The sequence below is a fragment of the Sturnira hondurensis genome, unplaced genomic scaffold (assembly GCF_014824575.4).
Source record: "Sturnira hondurensis isolate 20B ecotype Veracruz unplaced genomic scaffold, ASM1482457v3 Scaffold0023817, whole genome shotgun sequence".
Classification (NCBI taxonomy): Eukaryota; Metazoa; Chordata; class Mammalia; order Chiroptera; family Phyllostomidae; genus Sturnira; species Sturnira hondurensis.
In genome coordinates, this window is record NW_028096448.1 from 6,431,292 (window position 1) to 6,449,932 (window position 18,641).

Below are 18,641 nucleotides of genomic sequence, written 5' to 3' on the forward strand. Positions count from 1 at the left end.
GACTTGTTGGATATGATAAGGATCTATGAAAAAAAAGACATATGGGACTCCTTCAAACTCAGAATCTTTTATGTACTAAAAATGTTAGCAATAGAGTGAAAAGGCAATTCAAAGAATGGTTGAAAATATTGATAAATCACATATCTAATAAGGTGTTAATATCCAAAATACATAAAGAACTACAAAACAAAAAAATCAAATGCGTTTAAAAATTGGGCAAAAAATTTGAACAGACAACAGTCCATAGCTGATATAATGGCCAATAAACAAAGGAAAAGCTGCTCAACATGACTAATTATCAGAGAAATGCAAATCAAAAGCAAAAACAGATACCACTTCATACCCATTAGCACAGCTACCATCACAAAAGCAGAAAATAAATTTTGGCAAGGATGTGAAGAAACAGGCCCCCTTGTATACCACTGAAAGGAAAGGTGAAATGGTATAGACACTGTGTAAAACAATATGGCAATTCACAAAATTTAACAACAGAATTATCAGAGGACCTAGCAATTCTACTTCTGGATAAAAACTCAAAGAACTGACAGCAGGATCGCAAAGAGATTTGTTCAACCATGTTCCTAACAGCATTATTCACAACAGCCAAAAGGCAGAAATAACCTAAGTGTCAGTGACTGATGAACAAATGTGGTATAGACATACAGTGAGTATTAACTAGCCTTTAAAAAGAAATTCTGGTACATGCTACAACATGGATGAACCTTAAAAACAAACATTAAGGTAAATGAAATAAGCCAGTCACAAAAGGAAAAATACTGTACGATTTCTCATCGATCCATCCACTCCATCTAGCAGGAAAAAAATCTAGGTACCCGACGGTTCACCATCATAGATGTTCTCTGACTAAAGTGATGACTGAATATACAAAAAACACAGAACTGTACAGTTTAAATGGTTTAGATTTGTAAGTGACATATATGTCAATAAACCTGTAAAAAATAGCTAAAGAGAAATGACAGCATATTATTTCCAAATATGCCATATTCATGGGTTATTTTAAATCTATCTTAATACTTGTAATATTTAGTATTTGTAAACCCCATCATAATGCTATAAGTGGAGGGAAAAAAGTTTAAGGCTTTAACATGCAGTCACTTAAGCAACTTCTGGTCAAGATGGAGGTATAGGTACACAAGCTTTGCCTCCTCATACAACCATAGAAAGAAGTACAACCAGATCTCAAAGGAAATTAGTACCCAGAACCATCAGAAAATAGAGATATATGGAAGTCTGACAACCAAGGATTTAAAGAAGCCACAGTCATCCAGATGGGTAGGAGGGGCAGAGCTGCAGAGAAGGGTGGAGAGGCGACGTAGCACAGAGAGGCAGCAGAGGTGGAAGAGATGGTACCATATTCACATGTGGTGGATAAAAATCAACAGGGATACTTGGAGAGCAAGCAGTCCCAGCCCCAGGCTGACGGCCAAGGCAACCCAGGGTTCCAACATCAGGAAGATAAATCCTCATTATCCCTGGCTGAAAAACCAGGGGGGTCGGGGCAGTGGAAAAAAAAATGCCATATTTCCATAGCTTACAGGGTCCACATAGACTCACAGTGTACACAAACCCACCCATTCTGGGTTTCACCACCAGGGCAGGAACTGGACAAACCTCCAGAAGCCAGGCAGTGGCATTGTCCCGTCTCTGAGCCCTTGCCCACACAGAACCACACAGAAGTGAGTGGGTAGTCCTGCCCTGGTAATTACCTCAGTCTCCACCCCACACAATCTACAGATGCCTTTTCTACATACGCCACACTACTAAGACAGAGAGTCAAAGCTGCTCTACCTAATACACAGAAACAAACACAAGGAGGCTGCCAAACTGAAGAGATTAAGAGATATGGCCCAAATGAAATAACAGAACAAAACTCCAGAAAAAGAACTAAATGAAACAGAGATAGGCAACCGGTCAGATGCAGAGTTCAAAACACTGGTGATCAGGACGCTCAAAGAACTGATGGAGTATGGAAAAAAAATCTGGGGAGAAATGAAGGTTATACTAAGTGACAAAAAAAATCTACAGGGAATCAACAGTGGAGAGAATGAAGCCAAGAGTCAAATCAAAGACTTAAAAAAAAAACACAAGGAAGGAAAAAGCATTCAATTAGAGCACTAGGAAGAAAAATGAATTTTAAAAAACAAGGATAGGCTTAGGAACCTCTGGGACAACTTTAAATATTCTAATATCTGAATCATAGGGGTACCAGAAGGAGAAGAGGAAGAACAAGAAATTGAAAACTTGGAAAAATAATGAAAGAAAACTTCCCTAATTTAGCAAAGAGATACACAAATCCAAGAAGCACAGAAAGTCCCAAACAAGGTGGACCCAATGAGGACCACACCAAGACACATCAGAATTAAAATGCCAAAGGTTAAAGATAAAGAGAGGATTTTAAAAGCAGTACAAGAAAAGTAAAGAGCTACCTACAAAGGAGTTCCCATAAGACTATCGGCTGATCTCTCAAAAGAAACTTTGCAGGCAAGAAGAAACTGTGGCAGTAAGTATTCAAAGTGATGAAAAGCAAGGACCTACAACCTAGATTACTCTATCCAGCAAAGTTATCATTTAGAATGAAGGGCAGATAAACTGCTTCCCAGACTTTAAAGCTAAAGGAATTCACCATCACCAAGCCCATATTATATGAAAAATTAAACAGACTTATTTAAGAGAAAGAAGATCAAAACCATGAACATTAAAAAGGCTACAATTCACAAATATGAACAAGTGATTGTTAAAAAAAAAGTAGGCCAATAACCAGAACATCGGTATATCATTTGGAGGGTTATCAACTGGGATGGGAAAGAGAGGAAATGGTGCACGGATAAGGCAGCAGCATGAGTAGGAACAAAACAGACAGGGGGATAAGAATAGTATAGGAAATGGAAAAGCCAAAGACCTTACATGCATGACCCACAGACATTAACTAAGTGGGGAATTGCTGGAGGGAAGGAGGTCACCGAGCAGAGGGGTGCAAAGGGGGGAAAATGGGACAACTGTAATAGCATAATCAATAATATATATATTTAAATGCAGTCATTTGAGATTTCTGGTCAAGATCACGGCCTGCGTAAACATAACTCACCTCCTCACCCAACTCCACCAAAATTACACCTAAGCTACAGAACAACCATCATTCAGAACCACCAGAAATACAGGTGAATGGAAGTCCTACAACTACAGAACTAAAGAAGAAACCAACTATGAAATTAAAAGAGAAACCACATCGAGACTGGTAGGAGGGGTAGAGACATGGAACAGACTGGTCCCACACCCTGTGGCAGGTAAAAATCAGGAGGGTGTCTCAGAAGCAAGGGATCCCAGCCCCACACCACACTCCCCAGACCAAGGTTCCAGTGACAGGAAAATAAGTTCCCATAACTTCTGACTAAAAATCGGTGGGATTAAGGCTGTGGAAGACAGAAACGGCTGGAATCTCATGCAGTTCCTCTTAAAGGACCCTCAAACAGAGCTAATCTGACTAGCTCCCTCTGAACTCCAGCATGGGGCCAGCAGCTTGAAAAGCATTGGTGACCTATGGGGAAGAACTGAATTGTCCACCATCAGGGCAAGAGCAAGGGTCAACTTCCTTCCATAGAGGGCTGGCAGAGGCCACTGCTCCTTTTCTGAATCCTCCCCACAAAGCCATGGAGCTGGCAGGCAGGTGGCCGTATCTGAGATTATTCCATCTACTTGGCTCACTGTTTGTCCCACCCTGGTGATTCCCTACAATCCTTCCCCAGCAACTTTCAGGCCCACCCAAGCTATTTCTGGTGACTTTTCCATAGGAATGGTTTGTCTTATCCAGTGCTTCAGATTTTCCTAAATTTTGTGAAACAAGCAGCATTTGACTTCAGAGGAACCCTATATCTCTTGCTAAGTACAGCAGCACTATCTGTACATGGTTGGCACTACCAGCAGCCAACCATGATTCACAGCTTGGCCTCACTCGGGCACCTCCAAGCCCAGTCAAGCAATTAGACATCTGGAGATCACTTTGTAGTTTATGCTATGTAACTCCAGACAGAACACAGTTGGTGGCTGACCTCTGGCATGCCAACAGTAATCAAACCTCAAAAACAACAGGAGTGTGTATACAGCCCACAGAGTAGGTACACCTTGAGTGCCCAGCTGAATAACAGGGAAGGCTGTGCTACTGGGCCCTATGAGACACCTACTATATCAGGCCACTGTACCAAGTCTGAGAGACACAGCAGCTCTATTTAAGACATCAAAACAAACACAGGGAGGCTGCCAAAACGAGCAAAGAAATATGAGCTAAATGAAAGAACTGAACAAAACTCCAGAAAAAGAATTGAACAAAATAGAGACAAGCAATCTACTAGATGCCGAGTTCAAAACAGTGGATGTAAGGATGCTCAAGGAACTTTGTGAGCACTGCAACAGCATTTTAAAAAGATGCAGTCAGAAATGAAGGATAAACAAATTCAAATAAAGACAGTTTTCAGGGCACCAACAGTTGAGTTGGTAAAACCAAGAATCAAATCAGCAGTTTGGAACATAAGGAAGGAAAAAACAAACAACCAGAACATCATGAAAAAAAAAAGAATCCAAAACCTATGAGGTCAGTGTCAGAAGCCTCGGGAATAAATTCAAGCATATCGACATTTGCATCATAAGGGTGCCCCGGAAGGAGAAGATAAAGAACAAGAAACTGGAAACCCATTTGATAGAAGAAAATGTCAGAAATGATAGAAAACATACCCAATTTGGCGAGGGAAATAGACATGCAAGTCCAGGAAACACAGAGAGTCTCAAATAAGATGACTCCAAAGAGTCCAACACCAAGACACATCATTATTAAAATGCCAAAGGTTATAGACAAAAACAGAATCTTAAAAGCTGCAAGAGAAAAGCAGTTAATTACCTACAAGGGTACCCCCATAAGACTGTCAACTAATTTCTCATAATGAACTTTGCAGGCTAGAAGGAACTGGCAAGAAATATTCAAAGTGATGCTATGAAGGACCTAAAACCAAGATTACTCTACCCAGCAAAGCTATCATTTAGATTCAAAGAAAAAAGAGCTTTGATTCTTTACAGACAAGAAAAAGCTAATATCACCAGTAAACCGGTATTATATGAAATGTTAAATGTTTTTTATCTTAAGAATAAGATAAAAAATATGAACAGTAAAATGGCAATAAATTCTTATCAATAATTAATTCTAAAAACCAAAATAAACAAACAAGCAAAACAAAAAGAGATGCATAGATACAGACAGCATTTTGATAGTTGCCAGATGGAAGGTCAGGGGGATAAGTGAAAAAGGGGAAGGGATTAAGAAGTACAAATTGGTTGTTACAGAATAGGCATCAGGATGTAAAATACAGCACAGGGAATAGAGTAGCCAAAGATTTTAAACGCATGACCCATGGACATGGGTAAGTATGGGGACTTCCTGAGGGAGCAGTGGGGTGCTGGGGAGAGGGACAAAGGGGGGAAAACTGGGACAACCGTAATAGCATAAATAATAAAAATATAATTTTAAAAATTTAAATAAAATGCAATAAAATTTTAAAATATTTAAAATAAAATTAATTATGAGATTAATGAAATGACGCAGGTGAGCTGCTGCAAAGAGGACAGGAGTCAACTGAAGTTATACCATATCCAAATTCATGGCACTATCAGTTTCACTGTAACAGTAAGTTATACAGTTCTCCCTTAGTGCCAAGATTTATTCTAAGGGCTTCACATTTATTTTCGTAAGAATTTCTGAGAATACAGAGGAGAATACAGATTATCTTGCCCAAAGCCACACATCTGACAAATGATGGCTTGAAATCATCTTTACACTTTCTGAGGCAAGTCTAAAATCCGAGCTTGAACTCTTAGCTGACATAGTCTATGAGGCACCCCTAATAAACAAAAAGCTAACAAATAAGGAAGGTACCTAATTTAAACCTGATCATCACCCTCCTCCTACATGTTTCTATGTACTACCCAGTTAAATTTACCGCAGAGAGATACTATAAAAATACTTCAAATTCAGGGACGAAAACCTGTATTTCATAACAAACCGTTCACATTCCATTTACCTTCTGTATTTCTAACTGTTGGATCAGGACTGATTCTCCCATCATGAATATTCGTGCTCTCCTCATCAGCATATATCAGATGATCATCTTCTCTACTTTCTGGCCACTGTGGTATCTCTCTCGCATCTGTGGAGCAGCTGCATACCTCTTCATTCTTGTTGAAGTATCTCTGTAGCCATCCTGGCACGATATTCTTAACTGATTCTGTAACCCTGCTAAGAATGCCCTGTTGGGGAGGAAAAAACACATAAGGCAATTTTAGAAATTTAACTTTTTAAGTACCAACTTACAGAAAGCCATACCAAGAAAAACACAACTGTGTCCAACAAAGTTTCCTAAAATTCAGTTCCTTGAGCTAATGCTGACATAATAGTATTTTACAAATGCTACAAATACATTCCTACTTTTTCTTTCTTCTATATATATATCCATGAATCAGTAATTACCCCAAATGGCCATATTATTCTAATCTTTAAAAAAACCCAATAGGGCATCAAATAAAGACATATAAATTTTATATTTAGTAATACGATATGTACTAAAATGTTATAGTCTGAGAAAAGGCATCCATTTTGACCTCAGCATATTAAAAGAAGCAATATAAATACCTCCAACAGCTTCCTCAAGCAATTATTTTATTGCATATTCTTTTAAAAAGAAAAATTTGGACATATAAAACTAGAAGACTTTTTGTAGTATAACAGCTATTAGTATTAACATATACTGTATGTATAGTATAAACTATATACTGTAGTTTTGCTATGTGCCAGGCACTATTCTACATAGCAGTTTATATATATTATTCAATTTAATCATCACAGTACTATTATTAAGTTGGTATTAATGGTGCTGCTATATGGATGGAGGCACAATGAAGTTAAATGATTCACTCCAGATACAAACATATTTATTAGGATAGAGTAAAAGCACAGGTGGGATTGGCAAGGCCTGAAGTTTGAATACAACCTCCTTGTACTTTGAGTAACTCTAGGTAAAATTAGAATTACATCCCCTCCTGCTATTACCTGGTAACTATTATAGCAAAGATCCAATGAAATATGTGAATCACTTTATGATTAAAAAAATTAACAAACATATACTGATAATTTTATTACTAATTAGTAATAATTTTATTACTAAAAAAAAAGTCACAGAAACAAAATGGAGTGAGGCAACCAATTTTAGGCAACAATAGCCTTCCTATAAGTAGCGTTAATAGAATTTCAGAGAGTCACAAAAGGGAAAAAATGAATTGGCAGGTACAAAAGAACAATAAAGTCAAGGCAGAATATATAAATCAACTATGAAAGCAAACCTAAGACAAACAGGCCTTGAAAGATCCTGTCAACTGAAAAGACAGAAGCACCTCTGACACAGGCACTTAAATAATATTTTCCTTATTGTTAAAAAGGTGTAGGTAACAATTGGGAAATACATAGTTATTTTTCCATGGATTCTCCAAGCAGATATTTTAAACAGATCTATAATGTAAGCTCTCTCACAACACATGAGGCCAACAACCCTAGAATACTCACTACTGAAAAACACAACATCACTATTTCCCTTTTTTACACTAATGTTACATAGTATTAGTGACTTTGGAAACAAACGTTGTAAATCTACATCCAAATTTAACATTTATAAGAACATGCATCAAATTTTAAGTGTATGAAAAAGATTTACTTATTACTTATACTTAGTATTTGTTTACCTCCCCTCATATTTCAAGAAAGTGCTTACAAGCTATAATACAGCTTAAATACGACTTGAAAAATGTAAGACTCATAGTTGATATGAAATGATAAATGAACTAAAGTGCTACAAGAAGAATTTAGTGGAAATTAAGCTTTTTGTGGACTTCTAAGATGTTAAGCTACTGTCAGTATCAAAGATTCCTGTGATCCCTACTCACCTGTGGCATGTACAGAACTTACATGAATACCATACTTAACCAAAGGTCACTTCTGTGGCAACATTTGATATCATGGAAAATAATCAGTAATCAAAATTAGACAGTCAAAATGAATACACTAAAGCTCCTTCTTAATTATATCCATTATAATGGATATACTAAAGCTCAAACTTTGCTTGGAGATCTGTTTTTTTTCTAAACTAAAATCTAACCAATTTATCTATCTCAGGCCACAGCAGCTTAGTATAAGAAACTTAACAATGACCCTGCCTGGTATACCTCAGTGAACTGAGTGTGGGTGTGCAAACCAAAAGGTTGCCAGTTCAATTCCCAGTCAGGGCACATGCCTGGGTTGTGGGCCAGGTCCCCCAGTGGGGGATGCACAAGGGGCAACCACACACTGATGTTTCTCTCCCTCTCTTCCCTTCCCCTCTCTAAAAATAAATAAGTATTTTTTTAAGAGAAAATTAGAATGAGAGAGAGAGGTTACTAACGGCACAATGAATGATGGCACGAAACCTTGACAGTAAATAACACTGTCTGGAACCAATACAAGAAAACAAACATGCCTATACTTCAGTGTACTTCTGTAGTAGGGTAAGTGAACCTAAGTAATGAAGGAAAGTTAAATAAGCCCTGGCAGGATATCCCAGTTGGTTGGAGTGTCATCCATACACCAAAAGGCTGTGAGTTCGATTCCAGAATTCCAGGTTAGTGCATATATCTAGGCTGTGGGTTTGATCCCCAGACGGGATATGTACAGGAGGCAACCTATCGATGTTTCTCTCTCACATCATGTTTCTCCCTCCCCATCTCTCTCTCTCAAAGAAAACTCAATAAACATATCCTTGGATTAAGATGTAAAACAAAGTTAAATTAAACTCAGTACACTCTAATATTAGGGGTCCCTTTACCAGAAATACTGGCATCACCTCAGGTCCTACCCCAGCCCTATAAAACCCAGGAAGAAGGGCTCACCGGTTTTAACAATCACTCAAGTGATTTTGATGTATGCTAAAGTTTGTAAGTTTGTGAACCACCATTCTAGTTGAAGAGATTAGGAAATTAGATATATTTAATGATATTACAGCACATTTTTAAGGGAAAAGTCCCTTTACAAGAAGTTAATAAAATTATGTGTACTTAAAAGTCTTAAAATTCAGTTATCTGGAAAACAGATAATGTGAAATACTGGTGAGACAACAATTAAAATACAGGATGGGAGAAATATAGGTGTACAGTTTGTTCATGCAGAAAATAATACAATACATGATAATATGACAATAAACGGTTTCGTGTACTCACAACTATAAACCTACTTTTACTCCACCCTGTATATCACAATAAAATATTCTAAAATGAATGAGAAAAAACAATTGTACTGTGCAGAGTACAATGCGGCTTAGAGAACTAGTTCCCCAGTGTTTCCCAAAATATGGCCATGAGTTTTACCTGTACTATTATTTAATGACTGTCATTCTATCCGCTTATTTCTCTTATTAAATCTAGCTTTGCCTACATAATAAAATCTATCAGTTCACAGATTTCATGTTATGCTGGTCTTTACTTGCTCTCCCCTTATTCTTTTTAAAAAAATTTTATTTATTGATTTCAGAGACAGAAAGGGGGGGAAGAGAGAGGTGAGAGAGAATGGGAAGGAGGAGGAGGACAGAGAGAAAGAAGAGAAACACTGATTTGTTGTTCTAGTTATTCATGCATTCATTGGTTGATTCTCATGTGTATCCTGTCAGGGGATCAAACCTGCAACCTTGGCGTATCGGGATGATGCTCTAACCAACTGAGCTACGGGCCCAGGGTCCTCACTCCATTCTTGATAGACTATCCCACAAAGCTGGCTTCTAGAAGAACTGGCCTACAAGAGATACTAGAGAATACCAAATATCTGAGACTAGGAAGAAAGAAGTCTTTTTTCCTGCGCTCCCTTCCCCCTCTAAAACTAGTTTCCAGCCAGGTGGCTCCTTCTCTACTCCAGGTACACTTTTATCCTTTCCAGTCCGAGGGATGGTAGCAGCTTCTGCTACTGCTAGTCTCTGGGTCTCTTGCTATTCTGTATGTATCCCTTTAATCACCAGCATATCTGTAAGCAAACTCTCTTAAAGATACTCAATACTTCAGTTGAACCAGCCAGAGTGAATTGCTTCTTGCCTGGTCCCTAAGGTATTGATACAGCGGGGCTACCTGTTAAATTTTTTAATCTAATTAACGTGAAAACTAAAAAGTGCACGTTGTCAGTTAGATTCAGCTTCTCTAACAACAATGGAACATATGTATCACACTTGGGGAAGCACTCTTATTACCCCAAAAGTTACACCATCCAACCTTTATCTGTTAAAAAGTATACAAATAGGCCAGAAAAGCAGCTTTATTTTGGTGAATATTTCAAAATCTTATCTAACTCACCGATATAAAAGCAGACATTGCTTTTCTTCATTTAACTTATTGTCAATACTTATTGGTCACATACTACATGTCAGGCAAAGAACACCAGAAAACAGCAAGGAACAAGTTCCTGCCTTCTTAGAATTTATAGTCTGAATTAGGGAGACAAATGAAAAAAACTAGTAAACATAATACATAACACATAATATGATGATTTTGGTGCTATGAACAAAAATAAAGCTGAGAAGGAAAATGGAATAGGTATTCTATATAAGCAAAGACCTAAAACAAAAGTGAGGAATGAGCCATGCATATTTCTAGTGGAGAAGTATTATAAACTCAAAGAATAAGAAATGCAAAGACTCAAAATTAGCAGTATCCTTGGTACACACTGACCAAGCTCCTGGTAATCTTTTTAACACATGCAAAATATGATGACCTTAATTAACTGTCCATCAAAACTCCCCTCAGCCCTGGCCAAGGGACTTGGTTGGAGCATCGTCAGGAGCATCAGCAGGTTGCAGTTCAATGTGCAGTCAGGGAACATACCTACTTTGAGGGTTCAATCCCTGGTAGGAGTGTGTGTGAGAGGCAACCAATCGATGTTTTTCTCTCACATGGATGTTTCTCTGCCTGTCTCACCCTTCTCTCTCTCTAAAATCAATTAATATATCCCCCAGAGGTCTGTTAAATCCCCTTTAATCATATATGTGATTATGTGTATATATGTGAGAATCTATGTGCAATCTTTTGTTCTGTAGCTTAAACATCTAGTCACTATAATAGGACTGGTCACTATAAACAGTGGTCTTCAAACTGAAGTCTTCAGACCAACAGCTTTGGTGTCACCCTTGAGCATGCTGGAAATGGAGGTTTGTCTAAAGCTCCTGAGGCAATTCGTCCACCAACTGTAGTTTGAGAACCAATGCACTGAAATCCTCTAAACACTTAGTGACTGTTACCCTAATCAAGGCTATAGTAAACGTAACCCTGAGTATAAGCTTAACTACACCAAAGTTTTATATAAAAGATCACCCTATTTCCAGGATTATCTCATTACTTATCAAATTACACTACACCAATTTTTATAAATATCTTCTTATAGTATCAACTCTGAAAATCACACCAGACATAAACATAAAAGTCTCCCTTTGAAACTGTAACTTCCAGTGTTAAAGACTTGACACTTATAACCAACTCCCAGATATAAGAGTTTCTTAAAGCTGCTAAGTAAAAAAAATCTGACCACACACAGAAAAGGGTAGGGGAGTATAAAGAGGTAAAAGGAACCATGTGTCACAACTAAATTTGGAGAACTGCTTCCCTGCTTGGCAATTTTTTAAGAGTTCGGAAGTACTAAAGGTAGACTTCAACCACTAATGGAAAACTGAGAAAAGAGTGAATGGGAGCTAGGAAAGGGGAAAAATAGTTTTCTTATGGTAGAAAGAAAAAAAAAAGAAAAAAAGTTTTCTTATGGTAGTTTTCTTACTAGAAAACTTTGATTCTATTACCAAAAAAAGTTTTCTTATGGTAGTTTTCTTACTAGAAAACTTTGATTCTATTACCAAAAAAAGGTCTCTCTTCTCAGGAGTTCTTTTTTTTTTTTTTAGATTTTATTTATTCATTTTTAGAGAAAGCGGAAGAGGAGAAAGTCAGGGAGAGAAATATCAGTGTGGTTGCCTCTAGGGTGCCCCATACCAGGGACCTGGCCCATAACCCAGGCACATGCCCTGACTGGGAACTGAACTGGCGATCCTTTAGTGTGCAGCCTGCACACAATCCACTGAGGTACACCAGCCAGGGTTCCTTTCAGGAGTTCTTGAGAGAAAACGTTTCAGGTCAACAGAAATGGGGCAAGTCAGTTTCCTATGTGAACCTAAACAAAGAATGCCTTACGACATTTAAAACAAACAAACAAAAACATGAGGGGAAAATAGAGGTACACTAGTAAAGGTCTCCTAAGAAGTGAATACTCGAGTCCTATTTTACCAGATTAGCTTACTCCCTACTTTCAGAGGCTTCAACGTAAGCCTAACTGCCACCCTTATAACGTCATGTACATCTTCTACAGGGAACCTACTCTGATCTTCAGAGTCTGGGACACTTACTCCCTTATATGCACCAACAGTGGCTGGAACTTTCTACGTGATGGCAATTTTTGTCAAACAAGATGGTAATTACAGCCTATACAATGCAGAGATTAGTTGATGCATGGTTTTAATTTATCTACAACTGTATTGCCCAACCAACCTCTTAATCCCACATATTAATATTCCATGAGAAGTTTCTAAAAAGAACATCAGTAATTCTAGAATTTAAAAATTAATAGTATATTTGCTTGCTGTAATAGTTTCACCTTAAGTAAATACTGTTTTTGTTGCTATACTAACAACCCTACCTCCAAATAAAAACCATGTGAAGCTATCCAAGAGCCCAGGAAAATTGAACCATCCTCTGGAATGTTAACTAGCACAAAGCCAACTAAATAAAGAGAAGCAGAAAAGTAGCTAAAGAAAGCAAAATTAATGGTCTTTTTAAAAAAAATTAACAAAACAAGTGGTGCACTTAAATTTTGCCCTGGCCTGGGTGGCTCAGTCATTTGCAGCATTGTCATCTCGGAAAAACAAAAGACCGTGGGTTTGATTCCAGATTAGGGAACAGGCTTAGGTTGTGGGTTTGATCCCTAGTTGGGACACATATAGGGGGCAACCAACGGATGTTTCTCTCTCACACTGATGTTTCTTATGCTCTTTCCTCCCTCCACCACCAACACCGGTTTTCTTCTCTCTCTAAAAATCAATAAACATATCCTCCGGTAATTATTAAAAAGCAATCTTAGCCCTGGCTGGTGTAGCTCAGTGGATTGAGCACAGGCCTGCGAACCAGAGGATCGTGGTTCGATTCCCAGTCAGGGCACATGCCTGGGTTGCAGGCCAGTTCCCTGCAGGCCAACTCCCAGCAGGAGACACACAAAAGGCAACCATACATTGATGTTTCTCTCCTTCTCTCCTTCCCCTCTAAATATAAATAAATAAATAAATCTTTAAAAAAAAAAAAAGGTCAGTGCAGGATCATCATTAAATTTTTTTTTAAAAAGCAATCTTAAAAATACTCCTTGTAATCCTAAAGCAAAGTGCATTCTAGAAAATCATAAGTAATGAGGTTGAATTCAAGGATAAATTAGTGAGTCTTTAAAATTAGATTAGCTAAACTTATTGAGTCTTTTCTCCCCAAGGACTAAGGACTCTGCATTTGGCAAAACACGTCAAAAATTCCACTGAGATTTATAATAAATACTCAATTTGGAAGGCAGAAGTGAATTCAATTTAATACCACACACCTATTAAGCACATCAGTGTATAAGGCACTGTGAATATATTACCTTTCCAAAATACATTTAACCTGAGTTCAAAAATTAATGCAAGGCGGCAGAGGTGGGGCAAGGCTCCTCTACAATCCCAACTCAGAACTCATTTATACTGAAAAAGATATTTTCCCCACATGTCTTTTAATCAATTGGTAATCTCAGAATAGCCAGAGACATCTCTCCTCTGTAGGCAACCCCTTATCACTACCATACAGCAGCGATTTTCAACCCCTGTGCTATAGCGCACTGAAGTTTTAAAACACACGATACCTGACTAGTCAGGGACACTGACTTTTCCCTTAGACTGCCAAATAGAAAAATGACAACAGCCAACACACGCCATCTGATATAAATGAATAAAAACTATACCTATTTTTTTCAGGTTGGCAAAAAATATGTTGTTTGCTGTGCCACAGAATTTTAATAATTGGTTTGTGTGTGCTATGAGATGGAAAAGGTTGAAAAAATTCAACGCTATATAGCCCTCCTTCCCCTTATACAGTGTTCTCTCTTCCTATTTGTTTTCTTGACTTCAGTTGTGTTCAACTCTTCACATTATCCTCTATTAAGCAGCATTATTTAGATTATAAAATCTCCTTTCTCAAGTAACTTCACTGGATCTCTAACTGTAACTATCAAATATAATTCTTCTTCCACTGTAAGGTTCTGGAGCCTTATTCTACCAGAAAACACAGTTTTTACTTCTATCTGCTCTTTCAGGTGCCTTTATTTCTCTGAGGTCTGTCACTGACCCTTAATTCTCTTCCAGGGTTCTGTGCATACTCTCCTTACCCACTCAACTCCCATGTCATCAGTCTCTCCTTTCCAAACTTTTTTAAAAGTTTTATTTCATATAATCTATCTAATCAGTATTCCCCCTTGCTCCCTCCAAGCCCAAGTGAAAATAAGAGCTAAGAACTCAAGACCTCATATCATCAAGATCTCACATGAGACTTAAAGAATATGTAATTATTAAAACACAAGGAAAAACAAAGACGCCATAATCTTTCAGTTATTTCCACTATTTTTTTAACAGTGTATCTCTAGTCTAACTTTAACACTCAGTTATCTCCATGAGGGGAAAAAAAGTAATGAAGTGTTCAAATTCTAATACAATTATAATGGATCTAGCTTCAGTAATCTGAATTAAACCTACAAATTTAAACTATTGGTTATCATATTTTACAACCAATAGATAAGCAGCAACCAAGCTTTCTCTATCCAGTTAGTCCAAATCCTTCTGGTCATTTAAAATCCAAACTTTTCATTTCTCTTCTCAACCTCAAGAGATCAAGCCAGAAATGAGGACAAAAATTATTCTGGCTAAAAAATTAACAACTACAACTGGCTACATATTTCCAACTCCTTCAAAACTCTCTGTCACTGCTACAGTAGGGAGACACATGACCTGGCTTAATCTCACTTTTAGTTAGCCATATTATAGAAGTGGTATTGAAAATTAGTAGTAATCAAACAAGGACAAGAAAAAGGGTCCCTAAAAGGACCTTCAAGCGAGCAATAGGAGATCCAATAAAAAGCTAAAGCTTAACCCACTCAAAGTTACCTATAAAATATATAACCCACTTTTCCTACAATCTGAAAACTAGATGTAAGAGTTCATTTCCTAAGTCACACTATGAAAAACAGAGTGAAATCAAGCAAGCTGAGAAGCAAACTGAACTATGTCTAGACAGAAAAGCCATTGTACTATCCTGTTTCTGACAGTAAACATAGTAAATTGCGTTATATCTGATGGTGAGACTTTAAGTGTATATCCTGATATTTTGATATTTTTATATGCACGTCCCAAAACAGAAGAATCTTTTACAAGTATATTACAAGCATGACTATTAGCTAAGTAGCTACAAATGAAACATTTTTGAAAATACATGGTCATTACATCTTTCCAATAACATGTTGTTGCTACTAAAATGTTTTAATTAGTGACATCAGATCAAAGGCTTCATTTTATTTCAAACTAATAAATAGATAACTAACTGCCCCATCAGGGGACTTTCCAGGAAATGGAGGTGACACATGGACATTTTTGTCATTTATCTTATTAGAAAAATTAGTAAGTAAATTGATCAACTATCACACACAAGAACCTCTCATCACGAACATAAAAACCCTACATTTTTTGAAATAGCTTACTATTTAAATTTATTTTCCTATATGCTTAAATGACCAGCATTTCTATTAGAAAAACTCTTTAAAAGTATTTAAAAGAGTAATAATAGTTTAAAGTTTGGCTTCATCGTTCAACAAATGAGTCCTTTAATCCAATATGAACCTATAAAAGATTTAGTTTGGGTACATAAAGGGGAAAAAAAACCATCTATAAAAAGGTAACAAAATTTGGAGAGAATTAAAACATTTAAATTAAAAGGTTTGATTTAATCACAACAATTCATTTTTTTAATCTGCACCTGAAGATATGTTTACTGATTCTAGAGAGGAAAGTGAGGGAGAGACAGACAGACATTGTTGTGAAAAAGAAACATCAATAGGTTGCCTCCCATTCACACCCCAACCAGGATCAAATCCACAACCTTTTGGTGTATGGGACAACACTCCAACCAACTGTGCTGCTTCCTGGCCACGGCCACGGCCACAGCCACAGCCACAGCCACAGCCAATCACAGCAATTTCAAATAAGTCCTTCATTTACAAGTTTATTACACGTGTCCTGACAGAACCCAAACCCGAATGCTCTGACTCCACTATAGTACTTTTTCCTATCAACTACTCTCATTTCTATTTCCATGGAAACAATTAAATAGCTAAGATAAAGATAAAATAAAAATCAAAAATACTTAGTGACTTCAGGAATGAGTTAAATATTCAACCTCTAAATATTCCTTCTTTTCAAAACTGAAAACATGCTTAGGCTTTTTATACCAAGCAGGGCATACTTATTTGGGAAGAAAGTATCATATATCAAAACAAACAAACAACACCAACAACACACCACATTATATAAAACAGGGTTTGGCAAACCAAGGTCTGTAAACCAAATCCAGCCCTTGGCATGTTTTTATACAGGCCTCAGGCTAAGAATGGTATTTACATTCTTAAAGGGTTGTAAAAACAAAACAAAGAACTTGCAGCAACAACCTAAAATATTTACTACCTAGTCCTTTACAGAAAAAGTTTGCAGCACCTTATCTAAGCTGCTAAATAAGGGGTTCATTTCCCCTCTTTCTGAAATTGTTAAATGCAGGAAGTGACTTGTAAGACAAACTACATCTAGAAAAATAAAATGAGTGGATTCCCTTAGCTCCAAACCAGAAGACAAAACCTCTGAAGCACAACCCCCCACCAAAAAAAAAAGGGCAAAAATAAGTAGTTCCCTCTCACCAGGAGGTGGCAGTAGATTCTTCCAGAGGCAAGGTTCTGGTTTGCCCATGGGCTCAAGTGTTTTGTGGTGGCTATTAAGAAAAGCAGCTTGACCTTCCAGAGCTGACTTTCTGGGCCTGACAATCTGCACAAAAAGGAAATCGGAAAGGAGACTAAACAGGTGACAAGAACTAACCACATCCTCTTTAAAGACCTGTTCACTCCCAACTAGAAAAATGACACCATTTCCTAAATGCATGTGAGCTAAGAATTAGGGGGAAGGAGAAAAGGCAAGTGAAAAAGATGTTCTTCATACATACTTCTACGATTCTTAAGTTATTCCCCTGCAGTCAGTTAAGAATAGATTTGTCTCCACAAAGTCAAGCAAGATGGCATTTTAAAGATCAGAAGGTAAAAGTAAAAATACAAACTTCATATATATATTTCAGCAGAGCAAAACCAGAAGTCAAAACAGGAAATTACAAGTCAGTTAAACACATGCAAAAGTCACAGGTACTGCGTGACTGCACAAGCCAGTTGGCCTGCCAGGCAATGGCAAACATCCATTAACTAACAGTGCCAGACCTCTCACTTAGTCCAACCCTCTACCACACAACCCAAAACATCATTTTTGCCCAGAAACCCTCGGACACTGAATTAAAAAAACATTAGTTTAAAACATGCCATGTCATGAGGTTGCTTGCTATCCACGATGACTCAGCAACTGCTGCAAAACAGAGAGGTGACAGCAAGTCCCAAGAGTTCCAGTAAGGAGTAAAGAAGAGTCCTTATTTTTAAGATTTTTTAAAAAAATTGATAATATTAAAGAATACTCTTTTGTATGCTCCTGGATACTTTTCTTTGGTAGTTCCTGACAATATTAAGTAACACATACAGTACTGATCAAGAAACCCCCAAACACATTTAATACCAATTCAAAAGCTAATTTTTTTTTTCTTTTCCAAGGAAATGGCTAAGGCAAGAAGCTGAAAGCATTTCAGACAGGGGGAATGATAAATTATCAAACTCTAAAACAAAACTACACAGCCTAAAATTATATCAGCTCTAACACAGGTTGGACCATAGGTGTTATATTGTTAAGGAATCATTTACCTTAATTTAGATTTTTATTTAAGTACATTTAAAAATAAACTGTGATTTTATCTTTTGCCACCCGGAATATATTAGGTCCTTTCTAAACTCTGTCCAGACAATGATCTGTATTTAACACATTTCATTTTTTATGTACTACCTTTCTTTTAAGGACACCTAAGGAAGCACTCAGATATTTACTCTTCAGGAGAAACAGAAAGCATGTGTCTAACTTCCATTCTACAAAAGGATTAGGTTAAATGGCCAGGCTTGTGACCTGAATTCTAGTCTTAAATCCGTCTGCAAGTACCCCTGGCCCTCACAAAGAAATCTGAAAACGAAGCATTTTCTTTATATATCTGGGGGTAAACTGGTGGGAGTAATAGTAATGCCAACACTTCTAACCATACATGGGTGTCCAACCTTTTGGCACCTCTGCACCACACTG

At 37.3% G+C, this 18,641-nt stretch overlaps 1 protein-coding gene across 4 annotated transcripts in view; it reads right to left on the reverse strand.

Annotated features, from left to right (window-relative positions):
• Positions 1–18,641, reverse strand: part of NUP153 (nucleoporin 153) — an 81,579-nt gene that overhangs the window by 61,370 nt on the left and 1,568 nt on the right. For 2 of the 4 annotated variants that reach the window (XM_037037940.1, XM_037037939.1), the window contains exons 1-2: positions 17,123–17,317; positions 6,084–6,309 (exon numbers count right to left, since the gene is read on the reverse strand). In XM_037037940.1, coding sequence (XP_036893835.1) covers positions 6,084–6,309; positions 17,123–17,302 — 406 coding nt within the window. In that variant the 5' untranslated portion in view covers positions 17,303–17,317. Of the gene's footprint in view, positions 1–6,083; positions 6,310–17,122; positions 17,318–18,641 lie in introns of those variants that run through there. The other 2 variants (XM_037037937.1, XM_037037938.1) reach the window with 2 other exon arrangements.